Genomic DNA, 15975 nt, shown 5'->3' with positions numbered 1-15975 from the left:
TATTAGTTCTAAAATTTATTCATCAGTCAGACATTAAGATGCAAGCAAAGCAATTTTATGACAACTATACTATTTATATACCAAACTATAAATTCTGAAAATCTGAAAAATTAGGAAAAAAATGTGAATCACAAGGTTTTATCAAGATTTGGCCAATTCTACTGCTACTTCAAAGGGAAATGACTAATATGGACAAAGAAATGATCCAGTAGAAATAAATGAAGGAACATTTTTTCTTATTTTTAACAGAAGTAAAAAGTATTGAATCATTTGCATTTAGTTCTTATAGGTAGAACCACATTATTTGAAAAGTTTCTAGAATGCTAAGAAATTTTTATAACAAAAATATAGGAAAAGTCATGGAGTATGAAATAAAAGTACTTGTCTTTTTGAATTTCAAACATCTAAAATTTTTTTGTTTCCGTTTATGTGCTTGGTCCTTCCACTAAAATGAAAGAATCTAGGAGAATGGATAAGAAAGCAAAAGTCAATGATTTTCTATATATAAGAAACATATTTAAAAGCAGGCATATACAATATGAAAAAAGGTTAGCACTTTGGGACTTGAAAAACATTTTTTATAGCTTTGTGAGGTAGATAATATAAATATTGTATTTCCTTTTTTTGCAGATATCTGGATTAGAGGATAAGTAATACATCCATGGTTAATGTTGGAGCATTCCCTGAAAATTACCATATTATAAATATTTTAACTTTTCCAATTTACACTCAATTTATGTACATTGAGATTGTACTTCATTCTTGAGGCCTCATAATCTTAACTAAAATGGAAAAGCATTTATTAAGCACTTACTGTATGTTAAGCATTGAGTTAAGCCCTTGGGGGGTATGTATTAAAAATTGAGACAGTCTTTGCTCTCATTCTAATAGAGGAATGGGAGGGAGACAACATATAAAAGAAAAGTTTAATTAAAATCATGACTTTTCTACCTATGGTGCTGAGTGAAGTTTTAGTAAATGCATATTTAGACCAGTATGTTGCATTTGGAGGCCAAAAGTATTCCTTAGGTAAGTCAATTTGGAAAAAACTATTTTAGGAAGTAGGGAGAATTTAGATTGCTAGGATATTCTAAATGAGAGTTTCTTTCCCATAGCATTCCTTGGAGGTGGAAGTGAGGAGTAGAGAAGAAACCTTTTCAATGGGTTATGGTATGGTTTGAAATGCACAGTGACTTTCAATCTTTGTATTATCTTATCTTATGTATTGGAATAATACAGGTGAATAAAAGTTGTTTGAAAAGGTGTTTACTTGTAGAGTAGTGCTAAACACTGAATCTCCTTAAGTTAGACTTCTTCAAAGTGAAAATCCAGAGAAAGTGCTACATTGATTTGTTGGCTATTCTCTTGCAGTCTTGACTATGGGTAACCATCTCTCAATCTCCTTTAGTCATGGCATTGACTAGCCAGCAGATAATAGAGGCAATGTGAAAGGGTGCTGATGCTCATTGTTGTTAAAGGAGTTTCTTAATCTGGTCTTAGAGAATTGAGTCAAAGCTAGCAGTGTGGTAATATGAAAAGAACATTCAGAGATCTTGGGTTCAAATGCCATACCTGTTCCAGGATGGACTTTCTCTGGACAACCTCAAAATCTGTCCTGGTTATAAAGTTCTTATAATAAGGCATGAGCCAAAAGAAATCTTCACTCAAAGGAGGCTGTATGGTATAATGGAGAAAGCCCACAATGGGTAGTTTTGCACTGATACTATCCACGTTTGTGACCTTAACAAGTCACACTATATATTTTAGTTTTCTTATCTGTAAAATGAAAGGATTAGACTAAATAATCCCTTAGCTCCTTTTCAACCCTCAAATTCCATGTCCTCTGTTTTTTCCCCCCTAGTTTTTCTCTTATTATAGTGTGCACAATTTTTGTATGCTCCATTTCAGCCCGAAAGGGGATAGCAATTATTTCATAGCTTTATTCCTACTATTGAAATATCAGATATTATATTAAAACAATCTCAAGAGACATTTATGTGGTTGTTAGGTAGCATTGTTCTTACCTTGCAGATAGAGAAACTAAGGCATAGTAAGATAATCTTAGCCTGGATTGAGTTGATAGTCTAGACTAGTAGTAGTCCTTAGTCTTCTCAAAGTTAATCATGGAATCCAAGTATTAGAAAGACTGTCTAGTCCAATCTTACTTGAAACCAGTCTACAACATTCTTAACAGGTAGCCATCCAGCCTTTGTTCAAAGGCCTCCAATGAGGGGAACTTGATAACCTCCTGAAACAGCCCATTCTACTTTAGTGTAGTTCTGATTTTTATGAAACCTTTTCTTACATCAGGTCTAAATGTGTCTCTGCAGCTTCTACTTGTTCCTGCTCTTGCCCTCTGAGGCAAGCAGAATAACTGATCTCTTTCCCACATTTTTATTATTTTTATGGCTCCCTTAAATCTTCTCATCTCCATGCTTCTCCATTCCCTATTCCCATCAACCAATCCTAATATGGGGTTTCTGAAGATTATATTTAATCCAAAATATGATGCCCAATGGGTAGCGAGGTGGCTCAGTGGTTTGAGAGCCAGGCTTAGAGATGTTAAGTCCTGGGTTCATATCTGGTCTCAGGTACTTTCTAGCTGCTTTCAGGACAAGTCACTTAACTGCCATTGCCTAGGCCTTACCACTCTTCTGCCTTAGAACCATGCTCAGTATTTATTCCAAGATGAAAGGTAAGGGTTTAAAACAACAGCTACAAGAACAAATATGATTCCCAAGGCTTAATATAGTATTCCAGGCCAGAATCTATTGCCACCTTTGCCTCTCATTCTGGACAGCTTCCTCTTAGGCCTGTAGTAGCATCTGTTTTCTTTTGGCTTCCATTATACATCATTGAAACAGATCGAGCTTGCATTCTGTTTGAGCTTTCATGTTTTTTTCCATAGGGGCTACTACTGTCTAGGCATACCTCCCTATCCTGGATCTGTGAAATTGATTTTTTACATTCAGTTCTATTCAGTGAGCCTACTTTGTGTTCAAGGCAGAGAACCTATATTCCTTTTTAGTTACTTAAGGATCCTTACCTTCTTTCCCTTTCCAGACATTTATTTTATCTACCTCTTACTCTCCCACCCGCATCAAACAACACACAAAAAAAGTAAATTCCTTCATTGATCATTTTCACTTAATCACTCAGTAAATATTTATTAAATTGCCTACTATGGGCCAGGTGTTGTGCTACTGTGAAAATTGTTTTATAGTTCTTTTAGGGGATAGTTTTTGTTCTATATATACAGTATTGCTTGAGAGTAATAGGGCCACAGGAACCTTTGGCTAAAACATTAGGGATTGTTTTTACAGATAGTGACATGTTAATGATCCTTCAAGCTCAAAGTGTATAACGCAGTGGTCCTCAGCTCGCTCCTGTACGGTTGTGAGACATGGACACTGTACATGAAGCATTTGGAGCAATTCCACCAATGCTCTCTCCGGTCAATCATGAGGATCCGATGGCAGGACCGAATCACCAACCAGGAAGTCCTCGACAGAGCCAACTCCACCAGCATCGAAGTCCTGGTCCTCAAAACCCAGCTACGATGGTCTGGACACGTCATCCGCATGGACCCACAGCGAATACCAAGACAGGTATTCTATGGTGAACTGTCAGCTGGACTCAGGAAACAAGGCCGACCAAAGAAAAGATTCAAGGATCAGCTAAAGTCCAACTTGAGGTGGGCTGGCATTACACCAAAGCAACTAGAACTCACTGCCTCTCACAGAAGCAGCTGGCGAACCCACATTAACCATGCTGCCGCCACCTTTGAAGATGAGTGACGTGGATGTCTTGCCGCTGCACGTGAACGCCGACATCAGGCCACAACTGCACCTCCCGTAACAACGGGCATCCCATGCCCCACGTGCCACAAACTCTGCGCCTCAGCCTTTGGACTTCAAAACCACATGAGGGTACATCAATAGATGATAATGCACAAAGACAATCGTCATTCTCAGCTTCCTTCATGTTGCAATTGCAGAGTCAGTGTTTGAATTTCTAAGTATCAGCTAGCATATAATATTGTCTGAGATTTTAGTGAGAAGGAAAAGTTAACTCATAGATAGTTTGTGTGCTACATTGGTATGTCTATGGTATACAGTGAAAGTGAAGAAATCTATCTAATTTACATTAGGTGGACCTGTTGCAAAAAATTGTGGGAAGACCTGAATAAGAATGGTATGATGGATAAGACCTGAATAAGAATGGTATGATGGATACTTGCAGCTATATTATTGAAGCAAATATGCATACTATGAATCAAATATTTATTGTGTGCAGGCATCGTGGGATTACAAAGGCAAAAGTAGTCTCTGCTGTTAGGGAACTCAAGTCTAGTGGGGGAGTAAACCTGCAGATAGCTATGTACATATAAGATATATGTAGGGTAAGTGGGAAGTAATCTTAGAGAGAAAGATGCCTTGAAGAAGGTGGGATTTACAGATTGATTTGCTTGCCAGCACCAGGAAGGGGGAGGGAAGGGAGCGAGGGAGATAATTTGGATCATATAACTTTGAAAAACTTATATGGAAATTTGTTTTTCCATGTAATTGGTAAAATAAAATATAAAAATAAAGTGGAAAAAAGTGGGATTTAAACTAGTCTTTAAAAAAAACCAACAACCTTTCTGTCTTAGTAACTAACAACTCTGACAGAAGGGCAAAAGCTAGGCAAAAAGGGTTAAGTGAATTTCCTATAGTTACATTTCTAGGAAGTGGACTTAAGCTAGTTTTAAAGGAAGCCCAGAGAGAGGTCAGAAAAAAGGACATTCTAAGCATGGGGGACAGGTATCAAAAAAAAAATGGAGTTAGGAGATGAGTTGCATGAGAGGAACAACAAAAAGGCCCAGTTTCACTGGATTGTAGAACTCACAGATAGGGAAGTAAAATGTAAGGAAGTAGGATAGTAAGAAGGAGTGAGTATGTAAAGGGCTTTAAAAACCAAAGAAAAATTTTATATTTGATCCTCGGAGGCATAAAAAACCACGGGAATTTATTAAGTAGGGGAAATTGCAGTTGTTTAGAATTCTTCTTTGATTTAGAAAAGCATTTTAATTTTTCTCTGTAAGAATATCAGATTTCGTGTAAGGTCTGGATTTGAGGATAAAATCAGATAATAGGTTTAACATGTGTATAACTGTAAGCCATTCCGTTTGTGTCTGGGTGTGTGTACATACACAGTTTGGACCCCTGATTTAATTTGTTTGGGGAACTTTCTATACTGAAACTTTTGCTAGGACAGATCTATAAATTAAGAAGTTAAATAAACTTGTCCATAGTCTCATTGTTAATATGTATCAGAAGTGAGATTTGAACATTGTTATTCCTGATGCCAGACCAACCCTCTCTCCACCACACTAAGCTGACTTTCATCTATTTGTCAGTATGACTAAACTGGAGACATAAGGCACTCTTAGAACAAGTGGTTTGGAGAATGGCATTTGTTACATGGAAAGGTCATCAGTAGAAATGATCTTTGTTTTAGGACTCTTAGAAGTTGCAGCTATAAAACGTATAATTTAATTCCATTAATAATTTGGAGAACTTTCAGAATTTAGATTCCAGATTAGGGAAAGTAGTTCTAAGTATTAAGGAAAAATGAATTTTACTATTGTTAGTGGAAAGCTGTGCCTACTTAAGAAATCATTTAATGTCTTAGAGCTTTAGTTTCCTTGTTATTGTGTTGTTCAGATGGACTAATCTGACCAAGATTAGGTTGATTTGTGATCCTTGAGCACATCATCCACTTCCCTTTAGGCTTTCAGGTTTTTCCGCTATAAAGATCATCTAAAGACTAATGATAGTCTCTAAGAGCTCTTCTAGCTTGAACACTGTGTTTTCTTCTAGTTTTGACATGCAGTGTTCTTAGAACTTTTTCCTGTTCTACCATTTCATCTTCTTCATTCCATAAGAAACTTTTTTTAGTCGGACAGTGTGATTCTATTTATTTAGTACATAATTAATTTTTTCTTTTTTTTTATAATTATAGTAGGACTTTGTTTTATGTGACCAATATGTTCCAAGACCCATTCTGTAGGTTGAAAATTGTGTATAATAGTAAACCCTATTATTTAATTAGTATTTCTTATATGAACTATGCCTAATCACACTTTAAAAACATTGTAGCATTAATGAAACAGAAACACTGCTCTGATGCAGACATAACTTATTACTAGTGAGAAGTGCAGACAGAGACTGATGTGGGAGCTAATGTTTGGTATAAAACAATGTAATGACACACTAATGCTTCTCAGAGTGAGAATGAGCATGATTGGGTATGTATTTTTCTGCCTTTTTTTCTTGACAATCACATCTGAATTCATAATAGGTTGCATTTGCATAAAAATGAGGTCTTACTGTATACTTTAACACTAATTTAAAGAAATTTTGAGTTCTCAGTTCTTTCCCTCTAGTGTCTCCCCTACTCATTGAGAAGACAATCAATACGATGACAAATTCTACATACGATATCATGCAAAACATTTTCATATTAGCCGTGTTGCAAAAATAACAACAAAAAACTACAAGAAAAATAAAATAAGTGAAAAAAGTATGTTTTAGTTGGCATCAGTTTTTTTCTGGAGGTAGACAGCATTTTTTTTCATAAGGCCTTTGGAGTTGTCTTGGATCATTGTATTAATCAGAGTAGTTAAATCTTTCATATTTGACCATCTTTTCAATACTGCTGTTAATTATGTATAATTTTCACCTTGTCCTGCTTACTTCACTTTGCATCAGTTCATAGGAATTTCCCCAGATTTTCTGAGACTATCCTGCTTATCATTTCTTAAAGCACAATAGTATTCCATTATAATCATACCACAACTTGTCATCCATTTCCTAATTGATGGGCATAAATTTATAATTCTTTGTCACCACAAAAATAGTTACTAGAAATATTTTTGTACCTATCAGTTCTTTTCCCTTTTCTTTGATGTCTTTGGGATACAGACCTAATACTTTGGATGTAGTTCCAAATTGCTTTTTATAGTGGTGGTTCCAGTTCACAATTCTACCAGTGGTGCATTAGTGTACCTATTTTTCCGCATCCCCTCTAGCATCTGTCATTTTCCTTTTTTGTTATGATATATGCTATATTTATGATATACATATGCCAGTCTGATAGTGTGAGGTGATATCTAAGAGTTGCTTTAACTTGTAGATCATTGTTCATTGAGTTGATTGAGCTGGTTGAAGGCCTTTGGAAGTGTTCTGCACATAAGTCAGCCTAGAATTTGGACTGTGAATTTCAAAACTATTCCACCCTAATCAGACCATTCTTTAGAAGATCTGATTTAGCTATTTCCTGATCAATAACAATAGAGATACTTGGAATAACAGAATCAGGTCTTGGAAACCCACATTCTCCACCCTATTCAGTGTAACAAGATTAGGAAGGGCTGCATCAAACTCAAGATTTAATTATTTGAGAAAATGGCCTTCAACAGACATGTGCAAAAAAAGGACAGACCTCTGGGTGGTTCTAAGTCAAGCTTGAGCCACCACTGGCACATGTGAGATGCAGGAAGTGAGGTAGAGAACAGCCTCTGGAGTTCTTGGGACTTCCTGTGGAGAGGGCTAGAGTTCAGTTCAATCCTGGAGCTTGAGCCTGGAGGAGCCCCGCAGACAGCTTTCCTTCAGACCAGTCACGTGGGTGATAAGGACTGACCCCCTTCCCTGCCTTGGCTCTCCAAGACCTTAACGCCCGCTTTGGCTCAGCCTGAGCCAGAATGGTTCTGAGTTAAACTCCTTTCCTACTCTACCTCTTTCCTTCTCTTCCTCTCTCTCTCTCCCTCTAATATTTTCTTCCTCCTGTTGTAATTAATTCACCATAAAAATTTGGCAGCTGACTTGGGTATTTTATTATTTGGGATTTCCCTTGGCGACCATTTAAATTTAGATATTTTCATTCTCAACCATAATTTTCACTCTTTACAGGACATGCTATAAAATGTTAACCTTTTTTAAAAAAAGGTCAGTTGGGAGTAAGCAAAAGAGAGTAATGAGTATAGTTAATTGGGTAATATTTCAGTGCTGATTAAAAAACCGAAAATTTAATGGACCTTTTTTCCCCTCTCTTTTTGAATGTTAGGTTTGTGTTGGCTGTGGGCAGTGCTGTCTTCGATGCAATGTTTAATGGTGGAATGGCCACAACTTCTACAGAAATTGAACTGCCAGATGTGGAACCTGCTGCTTTCTTAGCTTTACTCAAGTAAGCCTATTTGATCATGTTATACCCTTTCTAACCACAGAATTAGAGAATTGTTGACAAAGATAATTTACCAAAAAAGCATGATTTGTTAATCTTTTACTGAAAACAGTGTAGGGAAAAAACTTTGGCAAACTGAACACTCTCTTGCAAAAGGTGAAATAGCAGAAATCTGAGATTTTGGTCATTTGGATTCTATACTGATACTCTCATTAATCAGCTGTGTTGCCTGGGCATGTCACTTCATTTTCCTTGTCCTTCATTATCTCATATTTATCAAATGAAGGATGGCACTTAATAATCTTGAAGGTTTCTTCCAGCCCTGCTATTCAAAAAATTTATGTTTCAAATATTTTAACTTCTAGTGAAATACCGTGTGTTTGATTTTGGGCTAGGAATAAGTGCTGGTTCCTGACAGTAGCAGTTAATTATAAGACCCCTTTCTAATGTTAAAATTAATTTTTTTTCTTGCTGAGAAATAAGTTGGCCATTTTGTAGTGTATAAGCAATGGGAAACTCATCTTTTTTTTTTAATAGTATTTTATTTGATCATTTCCATGCATTTTTCATTAAAGACAAAGATCATTTTCTTTTCCTCCCTCCCACCCCCCGTGGCCGACGTGTGATTCCACTGGTATCATATGTGTTCTTGACTTGAACCCATTGCCATGTTGTTAGTATTTGCATCAGAGTGTTCGCTCCGAGTCTTTCCTCTGTCATGTCCCCTCAGCCATTGTAGTCAGGCAGTTGCTTTTCCTTGGTGTTTCTATTCCCTCAGTTTGTCCTCTGCTTTTGGATAGTGTTTTTTTTTCCTTGATCCCTGCAGATTGTGCAGGGACATTACACCACCACTAATGGAGAAGTCCATTACGTTTGATTATACCACAGTGTATCAGTCTCTGTGTACAATGTTCTCCTGGTTCTGCTCCTCTCGCTCTGCATCACTTCCTGGAGGTTGTTCCAGTTCACATGGAAATCCTCCACTTTATTATTCCTTTGAGCACAATAGTATTCCATCACCAACATATACCACAATTTGTTCAGCCATTCCCCAATTGATGGGCATCCCCTCATTTTCCAATTTTTGGCCACCACAAAGAGCGCAGCTATGAATATTTTTGTACAAGTCTTTTTGTCCATTATCTCTTTGGGGTACAGGAAACTCATCTTTTTAAAAAAAATTCTTACCTTCTTGGAGTTGATACTGTTTTATTTCAAAGATACTTTCCAGTTTTTAATTTTTATTTACATATTATTATGCATTATAATGATATATGTTATTTATATTAGTTAGCTCTTTACTTTTTGTCCCAGATGCTTTCTAGTTTTATTTCATAGGTACTTTTCTGCATAAAAAAACTCTTTATAACAAAAGTTAAAAACAATCATCAGTGTGATATATGTAATAGTCAATATCTGTTATTTACCACCACTGTTGAGAGGAGGAAAATGTGTTTCATCAGTAATCTCTGGAACCAAGATTGGCCTTCATTATCTCATATTTGTCAAATGAAGGATGGGACTTATTTTGAAAAAAATTTTTGATGTTTATTTTTTCCCCATTATAATTTTAGAATTTTCCTTCCCTATCCAATAGATAGGGAAACTATCCTTTGTAATAAAGAATAAAAAAGAAGCAGGTGGGGAAGGTGTCATTTCAACAACATCAGCTAACACATCAACCCAACCAAGTCTAACAATTTTGTATCACTGTCAAAGTCCTCCGCAAAGATGGAAGAGAGGTATACTTTTTCCACCTCTTTGGGACAAGTGTAGTGGTTAGAATTAGGACAGCATTCAACTTTCTTTTCCTTATTTCCATTTCCATTGTTATAGTTAGTTGATTATCATGCATATGGTTTTCCTGATACTATTGTTTGCTCCATAGAATCACCTGAGTCTTGTCATGCTTCTCTAAATTCTTTATATTTATTGTTTCTTACATCACAGTTTTATTCTGTTATGTTGCCATGGTTTGTTTAGCCATTTTCCAATTCATGGGCATCTTCTTGTTATCTGTTATTTGGGGCAGTTGGTGGCACAGTGTCTAGAATGCAGGGTGTCAGACCAGTATCCAGAGGTGGCCTCAGACACAACTAGCTATGCAACCCTAGGCAAGTTACTTAACTTTTATTTTCCTCACTTTCCCCAACTGTATAAAATTAGACTAATCAGTGTTTTCTACCACTCAGAGTGGTTGTGAGAGTCAAATGAGATCATATTAATAAAAGCACTTAGCACAATGCAGGTACATGTTATAGATGCTCTACCAATCCCACCTAAACTGGGATCATTAAGTACTTTAAGGTTTATTGTTTAGCCAGAAACCAGGTCAGTCTGGGACTTACCTCAGGGCAAGTTCCCAAGGGATAGGGGCAAACTTGAGGTTCCCAAAAACCCAGTTGACATTAGTTTAGATGTTACTATTTTATAATGTCGTTTGAGACCTGGTAATGCTTTATTTTTTAATTGAAATATTTTCAATATTTTCCTTAAAATTCTCTTTTACTCTTCCAAATGAATTTTGTTGTTAATTTGCCTGGTCTTGTAAAGTAATTTCTTTGCTGTTTGTCTGTCCATCTCAGCTTGAGACTTTAATCTCAGGGGTTATGGGTTTGGACTCATATTGAGCATTGCTATTCTTGTAGAGTCAATGTGCTTTAGTGAAGAGAGCTCTGGATTTGGAGTCATGGAACCCTTTGTGCAAATTTTGGCTCAACCCAACTGGAACATGACTCTGGGCAAGTCATATTACTTCTTTCCTCTTCAGTCTCCTCACTGGAACCTACAGGACCTTCTTTCAGCTGTAAATCTTTGATTCTATAATTATGTTTGGTAAATTACTTAAGAAAAAAACAATTTTTACTTTCTGTCTTAGAATCAATACTGCATATTGGTTCCAAGGCAGAAGAATGGTAAGGGATAGGCAATGGGGGTTAAGTGACTTTATCTTCACAGCAACCCTGTGAAAATAGGTGCTGTCATTATCACCATTTTACAGTTGAAGAAAGTGAGGCAAACAGAGGTTAAAAATGACTTGCCCAACTTGACACACAGCTAGTGTGTGTCTGGGGACAGATTTGAACTCAAACTTTACTGACTCCAGGCTCAGGGTGTCAGCTGTCAGTCTAATTATTTAAGTATTACTTTATTAATGTAAACAAAATTTTGTAGTAGTAGAAGCAGCAATAGTAGCAGTAGTAGTATATCCTGAATGAGTCTTGGTAGTGAAACTGCCAAATACTTTTTGTATTTTTAGTTATTTCAAATAGACTTTCTCTTCCTACTATTTCTTTTTTATTTTGTTGGTACTGTATAGAAATATTTTCCCTCTGTATTTATTTTGTATCCTACTGGTTTACTAGAGCTATTAAATACATTTAGTTTTATTGCCAGTTGTGTGAAGTTTTCCAAGCAGACCATCAACAAATAAGAATAATTTTGTCTCTTCTTTGCATGATTTTTAGAGATAGTCTAGTCTTTTATTTTTAATATTTTTAAAATTCAATTTTATTTTCTGTTCTAAATTGTCTTCTTCCCCTATTTGTCAAGATGACGAAAGTAACAAAATTATAAATTTTAGGTGTAATATGTATAGTATTGGCAAAACAAATTTCTGCATTAGACATGTCCCACCCCCAGAAAAGGAAATAAATTTTGCTTCAATTTTTGCAGATGCTTATACCTTTAATTTCAGACTTGTGTTAACTTGGAAAAAACCACAGAACTACTTAAATAGTCAGAAAAACCAAGTCTTTAATCAGGAAAGGGATAGGCCCAATATTCAGCTGCTACACAGAATCCAGTGCCAAGAATTTTACAGAGCCTACACCCTGGGACTCTGGGGACATATCCCTGGGATTCTGGGGATGTGTCCCTAGGAATATCACCCCACTAGATGATGGCTCTGAAGGAACAATAGAATTTGGGGAACTTATACACCTTTTTGGGAACTGAGGATGGGGAAATATGATTTATTGACATTACCATGGCTACAAGGAAATGGGAGTTCATCCAAACTATACTGACAGGATACAATCAGGTTTGGGAAAGGAGCCATAGTGTGAAGGAGTGGTTAACTCTACAATGTATATTAAAAGGATGGTCCCTGCACAGGTGTGGGTCTTCTTGGGAACGGATCTCTGATACAATGGGGAAGACTAAAAGGGTACTTAAATTTCTAAGACTAAAAGGGTACTTAAATTTCAGACTTGTTTTATTACTATATCTAGAATTTCTAGAACAAAAGAATAGGGAGATAAGGGCATCTTGTTCTCATCAACAAGCATCTAGTGAGCACTTACTATGCCACACTGGGTAATACAACAATAGAAACAAGATTTCTTTTACTCTTGAAGACTTTAATTTCAGGGGTTATGGGTTTGGACTCATTGAGCATTGCTATTCTTGTAGAGTCAATGTGCTTTAGTGAAGAGAGCTCTGGATTTGGAGTCATGGAGCCCTTTGTGCAAATTTTGGCTCAACCCAACTGGAACATGACTCTGAGCAAGTCATATTACTTCTTTCCTCTTCAGTCTCCTCACTGGAACCTACAGGACCTTGTATTCTACTGGGAGGAAACAACCTATATACTTATAAGTACAAAATATATACAAAGCAATTTGAGGATTTGGACATCAGCTTTATCTCTTTCATGAAAAGTGTCTATTATTTCTCCAGTGCAAATAGTGCTAACTCTTGGTTTTAGATATCTACCTATGGCAGTATTTTAAAGAAGGGCTCTTTCATGACTATTCTTTTTAATGGGAAGGAGCATGACCTAGATTGAGAGCTCTTTGAGGACAGGGACTATCTTTTGCCCCTTTTTTGTACCCCCCTCAGTGTTTAACAGTGACTGGCACATAGTAGGCACTTAATAAATACATATTTATTAGGGGGCAACTAGATTGCTCAGTGAATCGAGAGCCAAGTTTGGAGACAGGTCTTGGGTTTAAATCTGACCTGATACTTCTAGCTGTATGAACCCAGGCAAGTCACTTAACCTCCACTGCCTAGCCCTTACTGCCTGTATTACCTTATCCTTCCTATGGCCCAGCTTACTTTAATCAGGAACAGATATATCATCTAAGAACTCAGTGATGGAAAATTCTCACTGTTTCTACTTTCACTGCAAGCAGCAGGGTCCCCTGCCCTTCTGCTTTGGAATCAATATTGATTCCAAGATAGAAGATAAAGTTTCCCCCCTCAAAAAAAAAATACACACAGAGGTATTCCTTCAACATCATGTTTTGGAGCATGATACCCCATAATCTGAAAAATCCCTGTAAATTTTTTTGGCTCTCTCTTCAGAGAAGAAGCCTGATTTTTTTTTTCTTTTTCTTTAATGGGGTATTTATTATAGTGCCTTATTGTAAAATTTAGGTTAAGTATTTGGTCAGAGGCTATATAGTTTCTAAACTTTTTTCTGTGTCATCTGCTGGCCTTTGAGTGTCATATGGCTTCCATGAAACTCCCCCCAAATTCCCATTTAATTTCTCCTGCTGACCTGTGATATATTGACACTGCAATAAGGAGAGTCATAATATGGAAGGTGTGTTTATCTATCTATCTATATTATATATAGTTAATGTATTTTATTGAAGGCTTTCTTCATCTTTTAATATTACATTTTTTGTCATTCACATGATTAATTAAAATAGTAGTTTTCCTAATGTTGAATCATCCATGAATTCCCAAAATAAATCCAACTTGATTTATGAATAATTTGGGAGAATGTATTGCTCTCATTTTCTTGATGGTTAAAACAGAATTCACTGTTGGTTTTTATTTTGTTTTATTTTCCTTAAACCGTCTTTTAGATTTCCCTTTTCCATTGAAGGTACCACCGTTCTTCTAGTTTCCCAAGTTTGTAATCTCAATGCCCTTCTTGACTCTTCATTCTCTCTTACCCCATATATCCATATCATTTGCCAAATCTTGCTATTTCTGCCTTCTTATCTTGTATGTTAGATTCTTTTCTTTCTACTCTGATACCATTTTAGGCCCATATCACCTCTCTGTGTTCTGATTATTCTCCTTGCCTTAAATTTTCTCCTTATCATCTTCTTGCCTATCCTCCACGCTACCAAAGTGATTGTCCTCAGGTAGAGTTCTGACCTTGCCATTTCCTTACTCAGTAAACTACAGTGACTCCTTGTTACTTCTATAATAAAATATAAACTCCTCTAAAGCTTTTAAAGTCATTCATAATTCTGATTCCAGCCTGTGTTTTGTTATAACGAGTTTTCTTCTTTTCACTCTGTCTTGTTAAGAGCAGAATTTTTATGTTAGAGGGAGTTTCTTAATATCACTCTGTCTCTTTAAGAGTCATTAACAGACAGATTGGCTGTCCATCTCTTTAAGAGGCAGACTATAAAAGAAAAAAAAATCAGTTAAGAGAGAACTCCATTTCTCTGCCTTTGGGGGGAAGCAGGGAGTTCTGAGGTGTGTGTGCCACTATGACAGGCAGTGTCATCATTTACAATTTGGATTTAAATTCTTTTTAAGGAGATTAGAGAAAATAAAGTCTTATTTTATTAGTTAGGTAAGTTAGATAGTGAATTATAATTTTAGATAGAGTAGTTTTAGTTAGGCCTGCTTTGTCAGATAAGAAGATCCTTAGATTTAGGGTTTCTTAGAGATTTTATTATAGGGTTTAGATTTATAGGCATAGTTATATGATATAAGAGATATACTCTCCTATTTCCTTCCTCCTTTTCTTATCCTAACCTTTCCTATGAGTAAATAGTTGTTGGTGGTATACTAAACTGATCTCTACAACTTTTATCAACTTCCACCAATACTTTTAACCACGATCGTTTCTAGACTTATCCTATATTATCCTTTCTCATGAGAAGGGTTGAACCAAACTGGCTTCTCTTTTTCTTTTCTCATGGCATTTCCCCTCTGTGGTGGCCCTTGTATTGGCTGTCCCCCATGCCTAGAATGAAATTCCTCCTTATCTCCACTTCATAGAATTTCTTTCTTTCTTTAAACTTTAGTTCACATACCACCTTCTATAAGAAACTTTTCCTGATCTCCCAATTGATAACTACTTTATATTTATTTTTATATGTTCTTTGTCTTTATTCTATATATACATATATGTACTTATTGTCTCCTTGACTTGTAAAGTCCTTGAGTAAAAATTGTTACATTCTTTGTCTTTATATCACCAGGGCCTAGCACCAGATGTAATCCAGCACATAGCAGGTTCTTAATAAGTGCTTGCTTGCTTGATTTTTACTAATATTAACTTAATAAATTTGCACTGAAACCTGTGCTCTATAATTCTCTTTTTCTGCTTTGTTCTTGGTTTGGGTAGTAGGACAATTTTTACTTTAAAAAATAAAATTGATGGAGATTGTAGGCAGCTGTAATAATTAAAATAGTTGAGGTCATAAACTGTAGTGATTAAAATAGTGGAAGATATAAATTGTAGTAGATAAAAGAGTGGATGAGTAAATTGTGACCACAGGAAATATGTTTTCACTACAGTGTTTTGTTTTTAAATCAGATATAAGGTGGTCACCAGGGAAATATTCCCAATTATTCAAATATACCCAAGTCAGCTGGGTTTTATAGAGATTTTAATTAATTACAATGAGGAATTTAAAGAAAAGGAGAGAAAGAGAGAAAAAGGGGAATAATGAGAAAAGGATAAGCCGGCCCTGGCCAGTCCTGGCCAACCCAGGCCTAAGCCCTAAGAGAAATGATCAGTCAGTCCTTAATCACTTACCACAAGATCTGTCC

General features: G+C 36.1%; 1 protein-coding gene across 1 annotated transcript in view; it reads left to right on the top strand.

Annotated features, from left to right (window-relative positions):
* Positions 1-15975, top strand: part of BTBD2 (BTB domain containing 2) — an 89779-nt gene that overhangs the window by 13172 nt on the left and 60632 nt on the right. The window contains exon 2 of the mRNA XM_007489396.2: positions 8107-8226. Within this exon, the coding sequence (XP_007489458.2) occupies positions 8107-8226 (120 nt within the window). The remainder of the gene's footprint in view (positions 1-8106; positions 8227-15975) is intronic.

The sequence above is a fragment of the Monodelphis domestica genome, chromosome 3 (assembly GCF_027887165.1).
Source record: "Monodelphis domestica isolate mMonDom1 chromosome 3, mMonDom1.pri, whole genome shotgun sequence".
Classification (NCBI taxonomy): Eukaryota; Metazoa; Chordata; class Mammalia; order Didelphimorphia; family Didelphidae; genus Monodelphis; species Monodelphis domestica.
This window is presented reverse-complemented; position numbering and strand designations above follow the sequence as displayed.